Source organism: Ambystoma mexicanum, chromosome 4q (assembly GCF_040938575.1).
Source record: "Ambystoma mexicanum isolate Mex_15411 chromosome 4q, UKY_AmexF1_1, whole genome shotgun sequence".
NCBI lineage: Eukaryota > Metazoa > Chordata > Amphibia > Caudata > Ambystomatidae > Ambystoma > Ambystoma mexicanum.
In genome coordinates, this window is record NC_090928.1 from 132,878,090 (window position 1) to 132,899,786 (window position 21,697).

The 21,697-nt window shown below is 47.3% G+C and overlaps 1 protein-coding gene across 2 annotated transcripts in view; it reads left to right on the forward strand.

The window, feature by feature from the left end:
• The window catches only part of MAP3K5 (mitogen-activated protein kinase kinase kinase 5), a 1,851,596-nt gene that overhangs the window by 1,430,264 nt on the left and 399,635 nt on the right, over nucleotides 1-21,697 (forward strand). For both annotated transcript variants that reach the window (XM_069607656.1, XM_069607657.1), the window contains exon 17: nucleotides 11,622-11,758. In XM_069607656.1, coding sequence (XP_069463757.1) covers nucleotides 11,622-11,758 — 137 coding nt within the window. The remainder of the gene's footprint in view (nucleotides 1-11,621; nucleotides 11,759-21,697) is intronic.

The window sequence follows — 21,697 nt, forward strand, 5'->3', positions numbered from 1 at the left end:
TGAGTCGTCCTACAGGAGATTGATGGCTAGGGTCACTGAGTATCTTGCTGGTCCAGTCCTCCTGAAGCTTTTGTTCAGGAAAACTTAACAGATATTTTGGATCAATGTCCGTCCTCTGACCCGGTGTTACTTTTCACTTGACGTTGCAGAAAAGGGTTGCGGCTGCTTGGCAGTCCCCGGATTCTCTTCCGGCAGTTAACAAATCGTGAAGTAAAAAATGCTGCCCATCCGGTAGCGACCCCAGTTACCTTTCATCTCACCCCGCTCGGGAGAGTTTGGTGGTTCAGGCGGCTATGGCAACCTTGAGGCAGGTGGCGTACCCAACCATCCCTCCTGATGGGGACGACAAACGCTTCGACGGTTGGGCACGCAAGGTGTTTTTTGCGGAGAGTATGGCGTTGAAGTCGGCCGACTCCACTTGTGCCTTAGCAAGATTTTCACACACTCTGTAGAATTGTTTCTCTAGCGGCCGAGCATATTCCCGAAGGGGAAGAAAGGGATGGGTTCCTTGCTCTCGTTCAGGAGCAAGGATGCCATGTGTGAATCCCTTCAGTTGGGGTTGGACACGGCCAACAGTGTTAGCTAGGCCATGGCTGCGAGCACTGTTATATGCAGATTTGCGTGGTTGCGGAAGTCGGGTTTTGCTCCGGATGGGCGAGCCCGTCTTTTGAACACGCCCTTTCATGGCACGCATTTGTTTGGCAGTAAGGCTGACGAGGGCCTTGAGAGGTTGCAGACCTCGAAAGCTGTGGGGAAATCTTTGAACGCAGCTGTGCGTCAACCTCTGCCTTTTCATCCTAGGGGACAGCAGTGGAGGGGAGGTTCTTTTCGTTACTACTCCTCCTTTGGTAGAACGAGAGGAGCCGCCAGTCAAAGGGGTCAGCGTAAAAGTACCCGTGTTGGTCGGGAAAATAGGGGTGCCAAAGCCGCTCAGGCAGCTGCCTCTTTGCCTTCAGGCTATCATCCATTCTTGCGAAACGTCAGCAGAACATCTACCCAGATTCCCAATGGGCTTTTTCTTTGTTCTGCATTTCCATTTCTAACATCATACCCAGACGTAGACCAAATATGAGGTCAGACTTTAGCCGGGCATAGGAGACCTACTATCAACGTCTTCTCCATTTGCACTTTCATCTTGTGTTCTCTACACCCCATGGCATGGAACATTTCACTTGCAAACAAGTTGACTGTTACATGTATAAGTGATTGACCCACACCCCATGCCATTTGTAATTATGTCATAGCGAATCCTTAAACTATGTGTTTGTTTTCCACAATGGACATCATGTAATGTCATGTATAAAAAAATAACCTAAATATTTTGCATAAAGAAAAAAGCATCAGCTAACTAATAATAAAAGGCTGACATTTTTATGAGTTTACGATATGTGTTTGGCAGCAGCAAGCATGTTGTGTCTTACAATGGATGCCCAAATTGCATGGGCACCCAAAAGGGTCCAAAAACCAGTGTGTACTGTATTCATCTTGCACACCCCTTAGATTCATATAGGGTAGGACAACCCCCTTGTTATAGCTTCAGGCACTGCCGCAACTGCTCCAAAACAAGCATGAGGCCATGTCCCATTGTTCGCCGTTTGGGGCAGGCTGTCTCAGCATCTCGAAGAATGGCCAGCTATTACTTCGGATGCATGGGTTTTAGATGCAATAGTCCACGGCTACTGCCTTCCCTTCCTAAAGCGGCCTCATGACAATCCACCTGCGAGATCTTGACCCTGCTGGGGAAAGGCGCTATAGAACTGGTGCCTTTAGCGGAGAGGAACAAGGGATGGTATTACCCATATTTTTTTATTCCAAAGAAAGACTGGGGATTGAGACCCATCTTGGACTTGCATTGGTTAAACTTCTCAGGAAGGACAAGTTCAAGATGGTCACTCTTTCTCAAGTCCTCCAGGCCCTTCAACTTAAGGATTGGTTGGTGTCTCTGGACCAACAGGAGGCTTACTTTCATGTGCCGACGCATCCAAAGCACAGAAAGTACCTGAGGTTTGTGGCTGCTGACTCGCACTTTCAGTTTCGGGTCCTGCCATTCGGATTGACCTGGTGGCAGCGTATCTGAGGTGAGGGGGGATTCACGTCTACCCCTACCTGAACTACTGTCTGATCCGTGCGCGTTCTCCCGAGACAGCGATGGATCATCTCGGTCTCGTCTGCCGCTCCCTCTACAAGCTGGGCTTCTCCCTCAATTTCAAGAAGTCGCATCTGACACCTTCCCAGCAGCTCCAGTACATTCGGGCTGTGTTGGACACATTCTTGGGGGAAGTGCTCGCCTCCCAAGGGGAGGGCTCATCACATTGGCAGATGGTGGACAAGTTTCAACTTGCCCAGTGTGTCTTGGCTTTCAAATTCTTAAGGTTGCTCGGCCTCATGGCATCCTGCATTTTTCTGGTGCCAGAGGCCAGACTGAGGATGAGATCCCTGCAATGGGTCCTCAAGATGCAGTGGTCACAATTCTCTGGCAAGATGTCGGATCCCGTTCAGATTCCACTCTTGGTCTCACAGAATATGCTGTGGTGGGCCAACGAAGGGAACCTGATGAAGGGGGAGCCGTTTGGCAACCATGGCTGGAGGTGACAGTGGTTACGGATGTTTCCCTCCCAGGATGGGGAGCTCATGCCGAAGACTTGACTGCCAGCGTTCGTTGGTCTTCGTTGGAGTCTAAACTCCACATCAACCTGTTAGAGCTGAGGGGCATCAGGCTGGCCCTAAAGGCTTTTCTGCCGTCTGTGTAGGGGAAGTGTGTCCCGATCATGACGCACAATACAGTGACCATGCATTACCTCAACAAAATAGGGGGGGAGGTGGGGTCACTCCTTTTGTGCAAAGAGGTCGATGCAGCTCTGGTTCTGGGCAATCCAGCAGGGCATATCACTCTCGGCAGTTCATCTGGCCGGAGAGGAGATTGTGGCGGCAGAGCACTGTCTCTCACGAGTGGGAGTTGGCTCAGGAAGTCCTTCTGGAGATCTTCGCCCTTTGGGGAACCGCACCAGTGGATCTCTTCACGACCAGTGCCAACCGGAAGTGCGAGAGAGTCTGCTCAAGGGAATTTCCTCAGAGAGTAGCCTTTTCGAGACGCCTTCGTCGTGGATTGGTCATTCCCACTTCTGTACGCGTTTCCTCCGGTCCCCGTTATTCATGAAGTGTTAAGGAGGTTGCGTAGGTTCAACCCCACATGATCCTCATTGCTCCGAATTGAGCCAGGAGAGCGTGGTACCCGGACCTTCTAGAAATGTCCATCTGCCCTCCACGCTGTCTTCCCTACTGAGAGGATCTGCTCTGGCGCGAGGGGGGTCCGGTTCTCCATCTTGAGGTCAAGACTCTCGACCTTCATGTATAAGGATTGGGGCCTCCCGGATGACATGATGGAGGTGTTGCTTTCGGCCAGGCTGCCAGCAACAAAATCCCTGTACCGTTGGCGTACATTTTGTGACTGGTGTAGAGGACAAAATGTTGATCCTTTTCAGTGTTCCATTCCCATGGTTCTATTTTTCTTGTTTCCTTTGGCCCTTCAAGTAGATACCATTAAAGGTTACCTGGCGGCGCTGTCCATCTTCAAGCGCTCGTCTGAAAAATGTTCTTATTTTAAGATTCCTTTGATTTACCAATTTCTTAAAGGGCTCACTAATGTGTTCCCGCCATCCCCGTTCCAGATGCCGGTTTGAGATCTGAATTTGGTCTTGAAATTCCCGATGTATGCTCCAGTTGAACCTTTTCACTCTTGTCCTTTGAGATTGTTGTCTTTCAAGACCATGTTCTTGGTTGGGGTTACTTCCGCTCACAGAGTGAGTGAATTGCAGGCACTTTCATCTAAACCGCCCTTTACTGTGTTCCACAAGGATGAGGGTACGTCCTTCCTTTCTACCTAAGGTAGTATCTGAATTTCATATAAGCCAGAAAGTGGTTCTTCCGTCTTTCTATCCTCCTCCTCATCCTGCTAAGGAAGAGGAGGGACTCCATAGATTGGACCATAGGAGAGCTGTGAGCTTTAATATTTCTAGGATGTCCAGGGTCAGAGTGGACGATCAACTCTTTGTAGGGTATGCTGGACAACGATTGGGCCAGGCTATTACCAGACAGACCTCGTCCAGGTGGATTATCCTCACCATTACTGAATGTTACTGATTGGCGGGCAAGGACCCCCCTGAAGGGTTGCATGCTCATTCCACTAGGGACGTGGCTACTTCCAGAGCCCTGCAGCGGGGAGTTCCTAATATGAATATTTGTGATGCAGTCACATGGGCTTCTATCCACACCTTTGTTAAACATTATTCCCTGGAATACGCTCCATGGTCAAGATATTGCCTTTGGTAAGGCGGTTCTTTATTCTGCCATCTGATTGGGTATTCTAAATTCTCTTCCCTCCTCCATTTTCAGGTACTGCTTTGGGAGTCTGTCAAAGATGTGGAATACGTTGGAGGACACAATCTATTCAGTAATCTTCTTTCGACTGGATGTTCCTTCAACGTATTCCACATCGCCCTCCCAGCCTGCCCCTTTGGAGAATTTCCTAGGTATTGCAGCTTACTTTCCCTCAAGGCTATGTGCAGTCAAGCAGGCATTGGATATCTGCATGTCACACGTTATGGAGGAAAAAACATAAACTGAGGCTATGGTCACAGAGCGTCCTATTTATAACACCCAGTGACGCCGCCCTCGACGGAGTCCTTCGAGGGACATCGACCCGACATAATCGACGCAGGACGCCCTCTGCCGAAAAAGTTACCGAAGTACACAGCTGTGGACATTACATGTCAAATATATGGAATACGTTGGAGGAACATCCAGTCGAAAGAACGTTACCAGTTGGTAAGTAACTTGTTCTTCTCACTACACCTGTAACATTTCTGTTAAAGTAACAAGTAACAAGCTTAACCTAATTGGCTTGTGACGGTGAACCTTTTTTTACTAATTTGGTGCAACTTACCCATAGGCTGTTTCCACAGCTGTGGTCAGGCACCCTTCGGTGCCCATTTTTCAAAAATGGCCCTCGTCTTTTCCATTTTGAATTTTCTTTTCCTTTGTTGATCCTCCCCCTACTTTCCAGGGTGCGAAAGTGCTTTGTGCAAGTTTTGTCTTTGTGGGGGGAGACCTCGGGCAAGCCTGCCCAGGCTCCAGAGTGTTTGGAAAGGCAGGAAGCAAGGGGGAGACCAAAAACTCTGCAGCTCTGTCTTCCAGTGTGCCTGCTTGGAACCAGTTCCAACTGGGAGATTGGCTCTCCTGAAAGGACTGCCACCCCCTCAGGCTTGAATAATGCATGCCTGTTGATTGGCTGGATTCCTGTATAAAGTTCCGAATCTGGGAGCTGAAGAGGTATGTGACCACTGGACCCGAATACAAAGAGAAAGGTGGAGAAAAGCCAGTTGAGATGATGTCCAGCGACCGAGAGCCTGCTGGGTAACCAGAGCCTAGGGTTACCCTTCCTGCCAAGTGACCTGGGGGCCCCAAATACGCCAACCCCGATCATCAGCCAGGCGTGATCCACTAGAATCGGGAAGACCTGCTTTTCGAGCCATCCCACGACGTACTGCGACCTTGCTGTGCTGCACTACCCCAATACCCATGGACCTCGAGCCATTGCGCAGTGCACAGTCTTCGTAATTCTGAATCTCACTGAAATGTTGGAGGTAGCCTGCTGGACCTCCAGAGATTTGAATCCTTGAAGTCCCCTCAGCAGAGTGCGGGCCAAGATTAGTGAAGAGAATCGGACCAGCGATATTCAGTCTTCTCCTAGCTCCTGAAAACGTTCACCAGAACCAGAGAGCCATGACCAGCCTCGAAGAAACTCTTGCCTGTAGCCTTCACCGTTGATGCCTGCTGCAAATTCCCTTCCAGTGTCCTGTCTTCAGTCACACAACAAGGAATTCAGGGACCGAGTTTTGGGCTGTAGATCCTGAAGACGTCCAGCCGCAAACTCCTTTTCTCTGCTTAGGTACTGTGTTGCCTGGATATTACTTACCTTAATCCTTGTGTGATTCCTGTGAAACATTGTGGTTGATTTGTGTGATTGGGAGTTCCCTAGTCTAGTTCGCCCAGGCATAATGCTAGAATCTCTCTAGGGGGTCTTCTCTGAAGTCCCTGGACCGTTTCTGCAACTCTGAAGTGAAAAACCTACTTGTTTGAAGAGCATTTCTCAGGAACTCTCACTTTTCTTGCATCTGTGCCCAGCCTGACCTATCTGTTGGCCACGAGAGCACGAGTGACCCCTCCTGCCACCGAGAACACTCATGCTTCAAGATTAGGGAAGGACTTAGCGGATTTGGGCCTTTTGCCTTGAAATGTAACAGGTGTTGAAAAGATACTTAATTGTGAAAGAGTTGGTGTGGTAACTGGCCCTCTGAAATATGAGCAGTTACAAAGTTTCTTACTTTCCTTTGAATGTTTTCTGTCATTCTTTTAAGTATATAGTGTTATTTTACTTGCCTGTGAATTGGATCCCCCTCTTACCAAAAGTAATGCTGTTGGCTTCAATTTACTATTTCTTTTAGAAAATTAGTGTATAATCTCATCAACTGGGTTTTTGCTTCCCCTGACTTGCTGTATAGCCTGTCTAGAATAAGCCTGCCTTGGGTTTTTACCTACCTTGAATAGCTGTGTGCCATTCTGAATATGTGTACTGTGGGTTTTACTGACCTTGATCTGCTTGTGCAATCCTAAAATAGTGTAAGGAGTTTTTGCTTACCTTAGTCTGTTTCACTGATCGTAAAAGCAACTGTAACATGGTTGGTTTAGTATGTGATTTCAACAACTGAGTGTCACGGTATTACTGACAGTGTCTACTACCCTTGACTTACTGAAAGTAATCTAAAAGTAACTTGTGGTTTTACTCCCCCTGAAGAGGTGTGATATATTCTAAATGTCTATAATTGGGTTTGACTAACAAGGTCTGTGCTTTGGTCTATGTACCTTTATGTATTTATTCTTTGCTTGTTAGGCGCTTATAGAATGAGAATATACTGTTTCAAAGTTCCCACAGGGCAGGCAGGGATACATTAAAACACAATTTTGAGAGAAGAAGGGGAAGAGTGAGAGGGACAAACCTACTATGCCTTGTGACTATTCAGAATATGCAAATGCCGAAAGGAAGAGGAAAAGGGGGTAAGTGCTGGGGTGTCCGAGCTCGTGGGTGAGCCCTGGACGAAGTGCTAGGAATGTTGAGTGCTACACGGCCAGGAGTAAGTACGAGTCTCCAGAGTGGAGGGTATGCAGATGCAAGTGCTGTGAAAGACGGGAGCTGGGAAGAATTGGTGTGGTAAATCAAGGCCCAGAGGATGCGTAAGGGCCAAGGACAATAATTCAGCAACTGTGGGATTAGCAGAGCAGAGACGGATGGAAGGAGAAGGAAAAAAAGGAAACTCTTAAGGAGCTTCTGGAATTTGAGAAGCTCTAGCTGAAGGCGCAGGGGGAGCGGGAGGCTATTCCAAAGGAGGGAGCCCACAGAGGAAAGTGAGCGCCCCCTGCCCTCTGTTTAGCAAAACGCTTTACACACAAAGAGTTGGTGTCAGAGGAGCGAAGTGGTCAAGAGGGAGAGTATTTGATGAGATAAAGTTGAAGATAGGTGGTCCCCGGTCCCAGGCAGCCTTGTGGATGATGCAGAGGGATTTGAATTTAATCCGTGCAGCATCCGGGAGCCAGTGAATACTTTTTAGTGGAGAAGAGATGAAGTCCCTTGGCTTAAGGCCAAGGATAAGTCTTGCAGCCCTATTCTGGATAAGCTGGAGGGGTTGCAGAGTGGAAGAAGGAAGATTCACGGGAAGGCTGTTAGAGTAGTCCAGTCTAGAGAGAACCAGGGCTTGAGTCACATTGATCCTCTAAGGGAAAGTGAGAAAAGGTAGAATTCCTTTGAGAAGGAAGAGCTGATAGTTGGACTTCTTGCCAATGCCCTGAGTGTGAGGGAGGAAGGAAAGAGAGGTGTCAAAGATGACTCCAAGGTTTCTGGCTTCAGTTGAAGGTGCAGGAGGTGAGCGCAAGGAAGAAGGCCCTAGTGAAGGAAAGGAGGAGGGAGCAGGGGTCCCAATGGGAAGTATCTCAGTTTCACAAGCGTTGCAACAGAGATCATTGGTGGGGCACCAGGACTGGTTGGCAGATAGGCAGTCAGGGATGATGGAGGATGCTAGAGGGGCAGCTGGGAGTCTGAACAATAGTTGTGTGTTGTCTGCATAACACTGGAAGTTGGAGGAGAAAAGGAGATGAGGCGTGCAAGGAGAGCATGGTAAATGTTAAAGAGCCAGGGGGAGAGTATAAATCCCTGAGGGACACCAAAGGTGGTAATGGAAGTAGGAGAGGAGAAGGGGCCCAGGATGACTTGGGAAGAGCAGGCCCATTCCGAGATACCAAGTGTATCATGGAGCCTTTGAATGAGGATGGAATGGTTAATGGTGTCAAATGCAGAGGAGAGATCGAGAAGGATAAGGACAGCTGGGGAGTTGAGTCCAGAGATGCAAGCAGTTCTTCATGGGTGTTCAGAAGAGCAGTTTCCGTGCCTCTGGATGCTTGGAATCCAGATTGATGGTCGTGGAGGCCACCAACAGGTTCAGAGTGAGAGGTGAGTTGAGGCAAGGCCAGCTTCTCAAGCGGCTTCCTCAGGAAGGGGGTGATGGAGATATGGCGATAGCTGGCAGGGCAGGTATGGTTACAGGATGTTTTTTTTCAGGAGTGGTCGCACAAGGGAGATCTAAGGGGGAGGGGGATCCAGTGACAAAAGTGATTGCAGAAATCAGCGAGAGCAGGGGCAAGAGAGACAGTTTTATCCTTGATGTTTCTGGATGAGCAAGGGAGACCTGTTTAGAAGAGACCTTTATGGAGCGCACAACTCTGGTAACTTCTTCAGGACAGACAGTGACAGGAGAGAAGGGGGGAAAAGGAGGAGGGGTGGAGTTTGGTTGGGGGGGTGGGGTTGTGAAGGAGAGTAGAAAGGGTGGTCAGAATGTCCTGAGTTTTGGTGGCAAAATATGAGGCCATTGTATTGCAGAGGGCCTGAGAAGGAGAAGGGGAGAAGGAGAATGCATAGGGGTTGAATAGTTTCCTGCAGATTTTGAAACATTCAGCCTTGTTATTGGATGCGGCGGAGACCTGTGCCTAAATGTGGGCTCTTTTCCTTGCACAGATGGCTAGTCTGTATATAGCCTTTGGAGCAGGCGACAGGCCAGTTTGTCAGTCACTCGTTTCATCGGGTGGGTATTGGTGAACAAGGTTGGTGCGACTTTTGGGAGGGGCTCAGGTGGCCAATGGGACCCAGATGGGAGGAGAGGAGAGGAGAGGAGTGTATGAGGGTATCAAGAGTGTGTTCAGCTGTGTGGGTTGGCCCAGAAGGGAGAATGGAGAGCGAAAGCTAGGAGCGGAGGTCAGCGAATAGAGTGGATGCAGAGCCAGGGAGTCCAGTTGAATGTTGAAATCATCCAAGAGGAGAAGGTTAGAGGTGGAAGAAAGTAAAGAAGAGCAAAAGTCGGCCCATTCGGAGAGGAATTGGGAGGTGACGCCTGCAGGCCAGTAGATGGTAGCAATGGTCACGGTGGAGGTGGGAGAGGTGACCAACTTGCAAACCAGGCTTTCAAAAGAGGAATAGTTCTGGGTAGGTAAGATGGAGTCAGGAGCCCACTTAGGGAAGAGGCAACGACCCGCCAGCGCAGTGAGGTCGAGGCTTGGAGATGATATTGAAGAACAGTAATGGTTGGCCGAGCAGGCGTTAAGAGTCGCCAGGTAGAGGCAGTCAGTGCTTTTGAAGGTTTTGTCAGGTGGGCAATGCAAGAATATTGATCCAAATCTGATGGTTCTCAACCATACCTGATTTATCTTTTCAGACAAACCTGAGATGACATATGGGGAAAACCTTTTCCATTTATCTCGATAGATGAAGAAAAAGGTGTTGACCGTATATATTTGGTCCTAAATAAAATGTGTTCCAAACATTGCTAAATATGTTCAACTGCTTCGCTGGTGGAGAATGGAAAATATAATGGTGGATAACAAGCAATTAAATGGGCACAGGGCAGGTCTGGCTTCTCCGTAGTGACCAATGCTTCTCCATGGGACTTTTTGTTAAAACAATTTGGAGGGGGTGGGGGGAATAGACGTTGAGCATACCCACCCAAAGACCCAGCACAAACTTTCACTCTTCGTAGATGATTTGTTTTCTCAGGAAAGACTCTAAAAATGTTCTGCCAAACATAATCAAGTAATTACAAGCCTCTCTCTTTCAAAATCGATTCTAAGGAATTCAAGGCCGTACATCTGTCTGGGAAGGTGGAGGAGCGCTTACGTAATAAATATACATATAGCTTCATAAGTGGAACTGATTCAGTGATTGGTGCTTTATGGACCTACATCATATGTTGATGTTTCCAACCAAACATTCTGGGTTTATTTGATGAATTATAGTCATGTCAATAATCATTTATACTGTGCCTGCCGGAGCAGCTACAGTTAAACTGAAGTTGAATCCTTGATGTAGGCAGGAAGATGTGGGGACTGCTTGTTCAAGCTTGTAGGCACTAGACCTCAATGTGTTGAACCCAGCCAAGTGCTGTGAGGAGTAAGCCAATATTAGGGTTCAATATACTCAAGGTTGTTTAAAGCTGGTAGCAGAATATATCGGTACCCACATTTCAAGTATCCCTGGTAGGTATGAGCTTCTATATAGACTTGTTCCAGAAAATATGTCAAAAGCTATGGACATTTGCAGAAAAAATAAAATGCATCATATACTTTGGTAGGCATCAATTGGCATTTAAACTATTTTACAGATTGTGACAGGGTTTCCCTCACGCTTCACTTTTAATTTGGAGAGGTTTTAATGAAAGACAAAATGTGCTCCATATATCGGGGTTATGCCAGTAATACGCAATCTCCTGCCAAGAATTGCTATTGCCCATGAGCTTTTATGGACTTTTTGAGACCAATGGTTCCCTTATTGAGTGATGCTCATGTGGAAAACACATGATTATATACACTTAGGTTCACACATCTGCCATTTGCTAACTGTGACCAGGCGTACAGTACCACAGTTATGACAAACCACCACTGTCAATGATTCAAAACGAATAAAAAAACATGTTTGATCCGTTATTCAGAGACCTCATTCAAGGCCCTGAAAATGTAATGAGGAGGCCAAACAGTATTTAAAAATTTTGTATTGTATTCACAAAACATAAGAAGCTAAGAATGCAATGTCAGTGTGGCTTCTAGCCCAGCTTTGGGAGGCAGCAAGAGTGACTAACGGATACACCAGAAAATTGACTCTTGCTGCTAGAGTTATGGAATTGAAAGCCGTATGCAATGTAAGAATATTCCTAATCGCAAGAAACCTTTTTCATACTATACATGCTGTATTTTGCATGCGACTTTTTACTTCTTTCTCTTGACAACTCTTTACATCTTGTGAAACTGTATTCCCACTTTACCCAACTAAAGCTGTTAAGTTATTCACTAAAAGACGTAATCTAGTCTGCTAGCATGCAGAGCTGTGTAAGTGTACACATTAATATATGAATTATTTCAGTCTTGCAACCTGGAAACCAAATTTGAGGAGGCATAAGATTTGTAAAGTGTAAATATGAAGGGCACAAAAGCACCCTCAGTAACAGTTTGTTCTTTCTGTCAAACGTTAGGCAGTCTGTCTGCACTTCTGCGATCAAAGTGGGGACCCTTGAAAGACAACGAGCACACAATTGGCTTTTATACAAAGCAGATTCTGGAAGGCCTGAAGTATCTTCACGACAATCAGATTGTGCATCGTGACATAAAGGTATGCGTCCATGCTATGTCATTTTGTACGCTGCTTGAGAGAAGGCTGATGTGGAGGCTATGGAGTCAGTTGACCGCACGCCCAAAAAAGATGAATGATGTTCATGTTATTTGTGCTACTCCCGTCCTTTCGACTTCTACTTTCACTCCTGCTCATCACTATTAATCTGTTTAAAACTATTCTTTCGTTCATGATCTTACCTCACAGGTGTTCTTTTTATTGGCAGTGCTTTTATTTATTTAGTGCGACTACACCCAAACGCCTCTCTGTACATAGCTAGGTCGATCAGTCACGAAAACCATGAAATTTAGTTTTAGATATCTGGTATTTGAGAAAGTAGATGAGGAGAAAACAGGATTACATTCGAGAGGAGACTAAATTAGAAGAGTCAAAAACACATTTTTAAAAAAAAGTAAATAAAGAAACTAACGTTAGCTGGAGCTGCAAAAAGCGAAGAGATTCGTTAATACATGCATGCCAATATTCATGGCGATTCCCAACTTTTGGGCCACTGCCCAGAAAGTTTGTATTGGAATGTTTGAGTTATTTACCTGCTGAAATTTCAGAATGCACAGTTTCAGGCAATTCTCTGAGATCTGTACTCTGAAAACGTGATAGGCAATCATGTTCAGTCCATGGTAAATTTGATGTAGACTATGCAGCGATTCTCCGTTTATTTCTGTAATGGTGAAGGAAAACACACAGAACAGTGAGTGTGGAGACCATCTGTAATGTCGAGTGTGTTATATAGATTTGATCTGGGAGAGGGGAACTCATTGATAACATCCTTGAGAGGTTCCACTTGTTTGATTGCCCTCTATTTTACTTTAATATACTCTGTATTCTCTGCCAATTTCTACTCAAGGTGCTGTCGTGCTGGATGTGAATGCTGTTCGTGCAATTGGCATACCCACGGCTGTAGCATTCCCATTTGCCTGTCTCAATACAGGGTCTGTAAATGGAAGTGGTACAGAAGGATGGGTGTGAGGTCTAAGTGATTTTCCCACCTGTAAATAAAACATTTAGAATGCTGCAGTCACTGTTCTTGCCAATAGCATTAGTAAACAGCAATTTTACATGCATCCGGTGCTGTAGTCTATCATTATTTATGGTGCAAAAAAAGAGGGGTACCTTATTAACGTCCCTAGTCCTACAGATTATTGAATCAAGAAACAGGGGGGGGGTGGACTAGTAGACAAAAAAGAGAGGATGGCGGGATACTCAAAGTTTTTTAACTTGGTTTATATTTCCAAGATTTTTATTTTATTCAAAAACAAATCTCAAATAATTATTAAACACAATTTCAATAAAACATTGTGGCTCATTCATTTTCAATCATTCACATTCACACTCTCTTCAACAAACTATCACAATTATTTTCTCAAACAATGGTCTATACATAAGAAAACTGTGATATATCTGTTGCATCTTTGAACATTCGTAATTCATAAAGAGAATTCCCCATCAATTTGGGGTAACAAAAAGTCTGTGTGGTGTAGTTCCCACAGATTCTCACGCCACCACGTGATCTGTTGCTCTCCATGAGCATCATCAATAGTGCTCTCTATGTATGGCAACCTTCTTCAGGACAAACAACCAATTGTCTCGTGCATATATTGGCTTGAGCCACACCATCTCCTGTCCAATGGGCAAAGGAGGTGAAAGATGTGGTATTTTCAATTCCAAAACATCTCAAAACGAAATCCCGAGGATACTTATCCTCTTACTCAGAGCAGGAGTAACCACGTCTCACGCTGTCGGTCTGATTTGTTCAGCGTGCAGATTTAATCAGCTAGGGTGCTGTGTTAGTGGTAAGCGTCCTCTTATTCGCTCTTCGTTAATACAGGCTGAAATAGGCTCTCTTTCTAGTAAATCTGTAGCCTTTCATCTGTAGCCTCCTACCATCTGCTGTACGTGGTTGCCGCGTACAGCAGATGGTAGGAGACTACAGACGGAAGGCTACAAAGAAGAGTGAATAAGAGGACGCTTAACACTAACACAGCACCCTAGCTGATTAAATCTGCACGCTGAACACTGACACAGAGGTTAATAGGAGCAAGAGAACTCTCCTGATCCTGTGACTCCTGCAGGGCTGCAAATGGATTGAGAGCGCAAGACATCAGGAGAGCAACGTGGATAGCAGAGGCTCGCATGGGTCACTGCATAACCTAGGGGCAATACCCAGCCGTTAAGTGAGGTGGACAAGGCACTGGATGGGAAACTGTATCTCAGCCAGCAGTGAAATTGATGAGGTATTCGGCCGAGCGGACCCGAACTGTAGGGATACTCGGCAAAAACAGAACACTGGTCAGCACACGAAAAAGACATCAGAAGTCATGCAGTGAGAGACACTGGGCAGTAAGGTTGCAGACGGACACTCCCAGACTCAACAACACAGTCTGTGCAATGGTGGAAAGCAGGAGGGAGACACTCTCCTAAATAAGAGCCCCTGCACATACATGGGGGTATGTGGGAGGAACCTGTGGACACCCAGAATCACAACTGAATGTTGGGTGGAGCATAATACCATAAGGACCCCCAGCACAAAAAACACGTGTGACAGCCCCACAACCCCACAGGAGGGGTCTCGGGATGAGGCTGAGAGTACATCACTGGGAGGTGGGCGCCACAATAAGGCACGAGGGGTATCTGGCAGACTCAGACATTGAGGAAGCGGCTGGTGGCATTGGATCCCGGCTGGTACTAGGACACAAGTAGGTGGTGCAGCGGCCTATAAGCACCCGCTAAGTGAAACGCAACCCAGATTGTCAAGCGAACACATTGGTTGACAAACAAAGTCCTGGCCGGGCAGTGAAAGGGAGCCAGAGAAGAGGCACCATAACAGTACGCTGAGGGGGCTAGTGTGGGAGCAGGATATATGGTGGCTAAAAATAACATTCAAGGGAAAATGACCAACAATGGACATCTTCACCAAACAGGCACAGTCACCGGAGGCACCCGCACCCGTAAAAGGAGCCACTCAAGACAAGATCGCCCCGCCCCGGGATGATCATTACATCCTTGAGGCCATAGCGGAATTCAAGGCCTCGTGGGGAAGTAAAATCGACACGGCCATGGCAGAGTTGAAAGCTGCACTTGAAACCAAAATTGATGCGATCAGTGTGGATGTGAACCTTCTAAAACAAGATGTAAGGTCGTTAGCGGAACACACAAGTGGCCTGGAAAGGAAAGTACAAACTAACGCACAGAGATCAGCACAGCCAATGCCAAGGATGTGCATATATTGCAGCAACAGGTGCAAAACCTGGAAAACCGAGCAGAGAAGGCAGAAAGGCGAGCGCGTCGTAAAATACGAGTGGTAGGCCTGCCGGAGGGAGAGGAAGGTACGGAACCTTCAAACTACTTGGAGAACATGCTGATTCAGGAGATTGGAGCAGAAGTACTCACTCAAGGGTTCACTGTGGAGAGAGCACACAGGGCTCTGCTCAGGAGGCCCCAACCAGGAGCCCCTCCCCGACCAATTATTGCCAAGATTCTGAACTATATAGACAGAGAGAAGATCCTCGATTATTTCCAAAAGGGCAAAACGATAAGCAGAGCATCAGCGACTGTCACAGCGTATTCGGACTACACCATGCATGTACAAAGGCAGAGATTACACTATGTGGTGGCCAAGAAGCGGCTGCAGGAATCTGGATTCAAATACAGGCTGCTGTACCCGGCGAAACAAAGTCTTGCGCAAAGGAGAAGCGTTCTTCTTTGAGTCACCCGAAGAGGCGATGAACTGGCTAGATACACAGGGTTGCCCAGCGGACGCAGGAGATCGTGACAAGAAGGGACAAGATAAGTGAAGCAGCCGCTTGTGGGTAGCTGAATGTGACTGAAGCTAAACTAGCTGACAAATTGATGACTTAGTCATATGGTGGGTGGATGCCGAAGCAAAACCCTCTGAGCATGTATAGAAGCTAGAAGACACTGACAGTGAGTGATACCATGGAGTAGCCCTAATGTTAGGATTGATATTGGGAGCTGTGAGTGAGTATCAGGAAAATGTGAATGGCACATTGCCATTAATGCGGGAGCAACGGAGACAGTGCATTCTTACCCCCAGTAGTTAGTTGAGTCGGGACACCAATAGGGTGGACCCCCTGCTGGGTTCTACTTGTAGGACTAGATGCGGGATAGCCTGAGATCCAGGAATGGAGCTGGGCACCAGTTGGGGAGGGGGGATGGGGGAGTTGGGGTATTTGGAGGGGCGTTAACGGCGGGAGGGTGGGGAGTTGGGGATTTGGTAGTTTTATTAGTTAAGGGAACGAGCTTACATACATGCGCGTCTGAGCCTGAAGCGATTAACCAGGAGGGAAAATGGAGAGGAAAAGGTAGATCAAGTAAAAATGGGGGACCTTAAAATAGCCGCCTGGAATGTTAGGGGGCTTAATATTACTTGAAAAGAAATAAGATTATGATGTATTTAAAAAGACAGAAAATAGACATAGCCTTAATACAGGAAACGCACCTCACGAAAGAAAAACTAGAGGTGATAAAGAGGAAATGGAAAGGGACCACTAAAGGCGCAACATATTCAACCTATGCCAGAGGGGTGATTACCTGGGTGGCACCACATGTCCTCTTTCAACTACTACATACCACAACAGATGAAGATGGGAGGATGGTGGCAATAAGGGGACTGATGAAAAACAATGAAATATGCATCATTAACACATATGCCCCGAATCAAGATACAGTGGCTTACTTCAAGACCCTATATAGCAAGATGAGTCCTTACCTGGGAGGAGCAGTGATATGGGGGGGCGACTTCAATTGTACACTAGACCCAAGCATAGACAGATCAGACAAAAACAGCCAAACCGGCCGCCAAAACCCTAATGACCCTTTTGGGAGAACTCCGGCTAGAAGACATATGGAAATTGCACCACCCACACGATAGACAGTACTCGCATTACTCCGCCCCACAAAATATGTACACACGCTTAGATTATATGTTTGTTTCACAGGAGATGGCGGCTGAAATAGTGCGAACGGAGAACAAAGCGAGGGTCCTTTCAGACCACTCGCCTCTGGTCCTAACATGGCAATACTTGCCCCCCAGAAGCACTGAAAGATAAAGTATTCTGGGAGGACCTGAGAGAGGAAATTATAGAACATTTTGAAAAGAACACAGAGAGTGTTGAATCGGCCGGTACCTTGTGGGAGGCTTTTAAGGTGGTGACGACAGGTGCAGCCATAGCCAAATCTAAAGGGTTGCAAGGAGGCATACAAAGAAAATTGCAGAAGGAAGAGACGGAATTGGAGGCAGTGTTGGGTAGAGGTACGACTCTCGGGAGGATGCTGAAGCAATAAACCAATCGCAGCAGAAATGCGTAGAGCTCTGGGGGGAGATTGTGTAATTTAAACTATAAGAAGTACAAAGAGAGGTAACACGCGGGGGGAGACAAGCAGGGTAGATTGCTAGCATGGCTATACAAAAGCGAGACCCCCAGGGCAACGATTAGAGCAGTTTTGGGGGAGAGCGGGCGAATAGTGGATACCCAAGAGGGCGTGAACAGAGAGTTCCTTGAATTCTATAAGCGATTGTACCGAGATGAAGGAAGGTGTGAAAGTTGCGAAATAAAGGAAACACTAGAGGATATTGGACTACCAAAATTAAGTGCTGAAGAGCGGAAAGATCTAGACGCCCCAATCACACTAGAAGAATTAGAAGTGGTGGTAGAGCAGCTACCCACCAGCAAGACCCATGGGGCAGACGGACTCCCCAGTGAGTTCTCCAAAATGTATAGGAAAGAAATGCTCCCCCTGCTGCTCGCAATATTAAACGAGGCATTCGAAACAGAGGCATTGCCAGAATCCCTGAGAGGCGATTATTATCCCACTCCCTAAACCTAATAAACCAAGTATGGATTGCGGGTCGTACAGACCATTGTCGATGCTAAACCAGGACAGCAAAATACTCACGGCTGTGTTGGCAAATAGAATGAGACAGGTAGTAAGCAGATTAATACACCCAGGTCAATCTGGATATGTCCCATGCAGGAACATATCAGATAACCTCAGACGACTCCACTGAGTCATAGAACACACAACTGGAGATTCGAGTGAGATTGCAATCCTATCTCTAGATGCAGTGAAGGCCTTCAACTCTCTCAAATGGCCCTGGTTGATGGGATGGGACCCAGTGTAACGCTCACCTGATTCCCGTAGAGGCGCCGGTCTTGACTGGGCGTATACCGTATCTTCAAAGGTGATGTGTAACACACGGCTGGCTCTTTGGGCTGGACCTCTGGGCACTGTATGACTGACTTGAAGGGTAAGATGTCTGCAGATAGAAAATATGGGACTAAGGAACTGGGTTATTGAATGTCTCTCTCTTCTTCCCTTTCTCTTCTCCTGTAGAACCCCAAAGGTTAACGCTCTCACCTTAGGTAAGTGAACGCCGTGCTCTCCATCTGCCTCGGGGCAGGGTGCTGTAACCAGTTTCTTCACTGGATAAGGGGAGCAGGCCTCTTGACTTCAGAGGACTGCTGTCTGTCGTTTACTGCACGAACGGTAAGTTTCGAGTAATTCTAATGTCTTTAAAGTCTTTAGTAATGATGTTTCTTGTTTTGCAGGGTTCCGGCGATGGCGGATGACGGGCTGAAGTGAGTTGAAGATGGAGCCCGTGTGATGAATAGAAGCGCCTGGAAGCACGTAAGTAAGCGCTTGTTGCCTGCTTCACGATGCGCTCTAACTGTCTTTTTATTTTGCAGGTACAAGTTCGGAGCGGCTGCAGGGTGCCGGAATACCCACTGGGTTAGATGTGGAAAGGAGTAATGGCACGTGAGTATTAAAGTTCCCCAATGTCTTTAAACGCACCTTGTTTTGTCTTTCAGATGCGGGATGCAGCGCCGAAGGCCTCCGGAGCGTGCAAAGAGTTGGTAAGCTTTTGTCTTTCAGATGCCGGAATGCAGCGCGAGGCGTTGGTGACAGCCGATGGACCAGGTAAGTGAAGAGCTGTCACTGAAGACCGTAATGCTAACCTGTTCTTTCTTGTCTTTATAGGTGTTGCTGAAGACTGGATTCAGGATGGTAAGCCTTTTTCCTTAGGCCCAGGATCAGATGCAGAAGACACGATGAGCGTTCTGCTGCAGAGGATGCAGAATAACGCAAAGCAAGATTCATCCATCGGGTGTGGTTTAAATAGCCTCCTGTAGTGCTTAGGTGACTCCTTCCACAGCCTCGCCTAGGTAAGAAAAGAGTTCCTGCTTTCCAGAAGAGTTCCAGTGTTCTGAATCTAGGGAGTTGCTCCTGCCCCACCCAACAGGAAAAGTAGTTGCAAACAGAAGAGGATCAGAGGCTCAACTGGCAGGCAAGTAAGCAGCATGGTCTGCTGCAGGTAAGTCCACCCAAGCATTATGAGCCCGGCGCTTCCAGCGCTGGGACTGGGCATATTTATGAGCCTGGTGCCACTGGCGCCAGGGCTGGGTCCAAAAGGTCCCAATTGGGACTGGTTGGCACTTGGAACCTGGGTTATGGATCTGCTTCCAAGGGAGTTGGGAACACCCTGACCTTTTGGAAGCAGAGATCATGACACCCAGGTACCTTAAGTGGGTGAGATTACTATACAGTTCACCGCTAGCCAGGGTTAAGATGGGAGCGGTCATCTCGGAGAGGTGGCAGCTCAGTAGAGGCACCAGACAGGGTTGCCGTTGGTCCCCGATGCTGTATACCCTAGCGCTGGAGCCCCTAGCGATATACCTGAGGCAACAATATGAGGAAGTCGGAATCCACACAAAAGGAGGACCGCACCTAATTTCATTATACGCAGATGGCATGTTATACTTGACGTACCCTGAAGAGAATCTCCAATATGTTCTAGAAGCGATGGAACGGTTTGCGGTGCTCTCTGGCATTGCGGTCAATCCTAAGAAATCGTGCATATTTCCTCTGGGAAGGTACATAGAGGTGCAGAGGGAACAAATGCCAGTCTTGCAAATACTGTGGGTGACCAGCACGTTCAGATACCTGGGGATTGATATTTATCATACGGTAGAAGTGGAATATAAGTACAATACTGCAAAAGCAGTTGCGAATATAGAAAGCAGCATGAAGTTCTGGGTTAAGCTCCCCCTGGCCATGATGGGGAGGGGGCGTTGTTGAAGATGGTTGTATTGCCTAGACTATTATATTTCTTTGGGAACATACCATATATGATACCGAAGCGCTTCTTTGTTAAACTCCAAAGCATATGCCAAGGCTTCCTTTGGCATGGAACCAGGAATAGAATTGCCCTATGGAAATTGCAAAACACGCATGCAAAGGGGGGCATAAAATTACCTAACTTTGAGATTTATCACTTAGCCAGCCAATTGTAATACGTGGTCAAATGGTTAGCAGAAGACTCGACATCAGACTCTAGATTGCTGAGATCAGAGTGCGCCCCGTTTTTCCTGAAAGAGGTGATATGGCTGCCCCGCTCTGAGATTGTAGGGCGCCCGGGGATGGTGGAGCTGGGATGGAAGGTGTGGCGCAAGGCTTGCCAGGTCATGGAAAATCCAGCTCTGTGCTCCCCGCAGGTGCCCCTAGTGGCATTGATCGGAGGAGACGGGCAACTGAGAAGGACAATACGTAAGCTCTGGGAACCAGTGGGGATTGCAACAATGGGAGATATATGGCAGGATGGAATAGTGCGGGAATTTGGGGAGCTGACAGAGGAAACAAGTTTACACGTGGGACAGTACATCACCTATACTAGATTGGTCCAGAAAATCAGAGAAAGATGGTCCGAAATAATACTGGAAGATTAACCTGACATGGCTATAGAAACGATATATGACATAGCGGAGGGAGGTCATGAAGTTTCCTGACTCTGAGATGCTGATGTCTAGGTGGGAAAGGAAGTGGCCCAATTAAGACTAGACTGGGAAGAGGAAACTGGGGAACTTATGAGTGATGGGTTATGGAACGGGTTCAAAGGTACCATTAAAAAAAGTACCTAGGAACGCCAGGCTACAACAAATACAGCTATATGTAACCCATAGGGCATATATGACCCCCCAAAAGATAGCACGGTTAGGAGATGCTGGACGACAAATGTGCCCCAAATGTGGAGAACAAAACGCAGGGATGACGCACATGTTTTGGGTGTGCCCTGAAATTGGGAAGTTCTGGGGAGAAGTAGCCCACTGACTAAACGAAAAAGGGGTTAAGCTGAATGTTGGATCGGTGTGGGCATGTATGGTAGCGGGTTCCCCAGACTGCGCCAATTAAAACATATCAGCAAGCTTAAGGACTTGTCATACATACTTGCCAAGCGCAGGATTGCAATAGGCTGGAAAGCATGTTACAGACCGAAGGTAGAAGCTTGGTGGAGCGATCTCCAGAAATGGACTGAAGCCAAAACAGCAACATGGCATGAAGCGGTCCATCAGGGAGGGGAGGTGGAAACAGAAACCCTGACAGCCTGGAGACACTTAGTAGCCACATTGTATGGGTCCTCCCAGGACGGCTCTAGCGAGCATGAATCTTCTGAGAATACAGAAGGAGAAGTTCCCTCAGACAGAAGATAAGCAGAAAGCAAAATGGCGTAGGCTCGAGTTGGGGGGAGGGCAAGGGTAAGCGGTAGGAACAAGTTGATGTGCAAAAGACGTTAATGTGTCACACAAGTACCGCTGGGTGTATTGTTAAAAGTTGATTGATTGTTGTAAAACCAATAAAATTCTTTAATTCTTTTTTTTTTTTTAAAACGTTCTCCCTTGACTCCTGATCCCAGCACACCATCTCAACTCTGGGTAGGGAAGAGAGAAATGCCGGCCCAGAAAGTGAACGGCCTCGGGGGACGTCCCTTCACAGCAGAGGGCCTGGATGCCCTGTGTGATTCCCATGGAGCTCTCCCCTTCGTGCCACACAAGGGCTCCCTTTGTTTACTTCGGTCCTTCCCACCTGCAGCTATAAGCAGGGGACTTCTGACAGGAACCGAGGTGG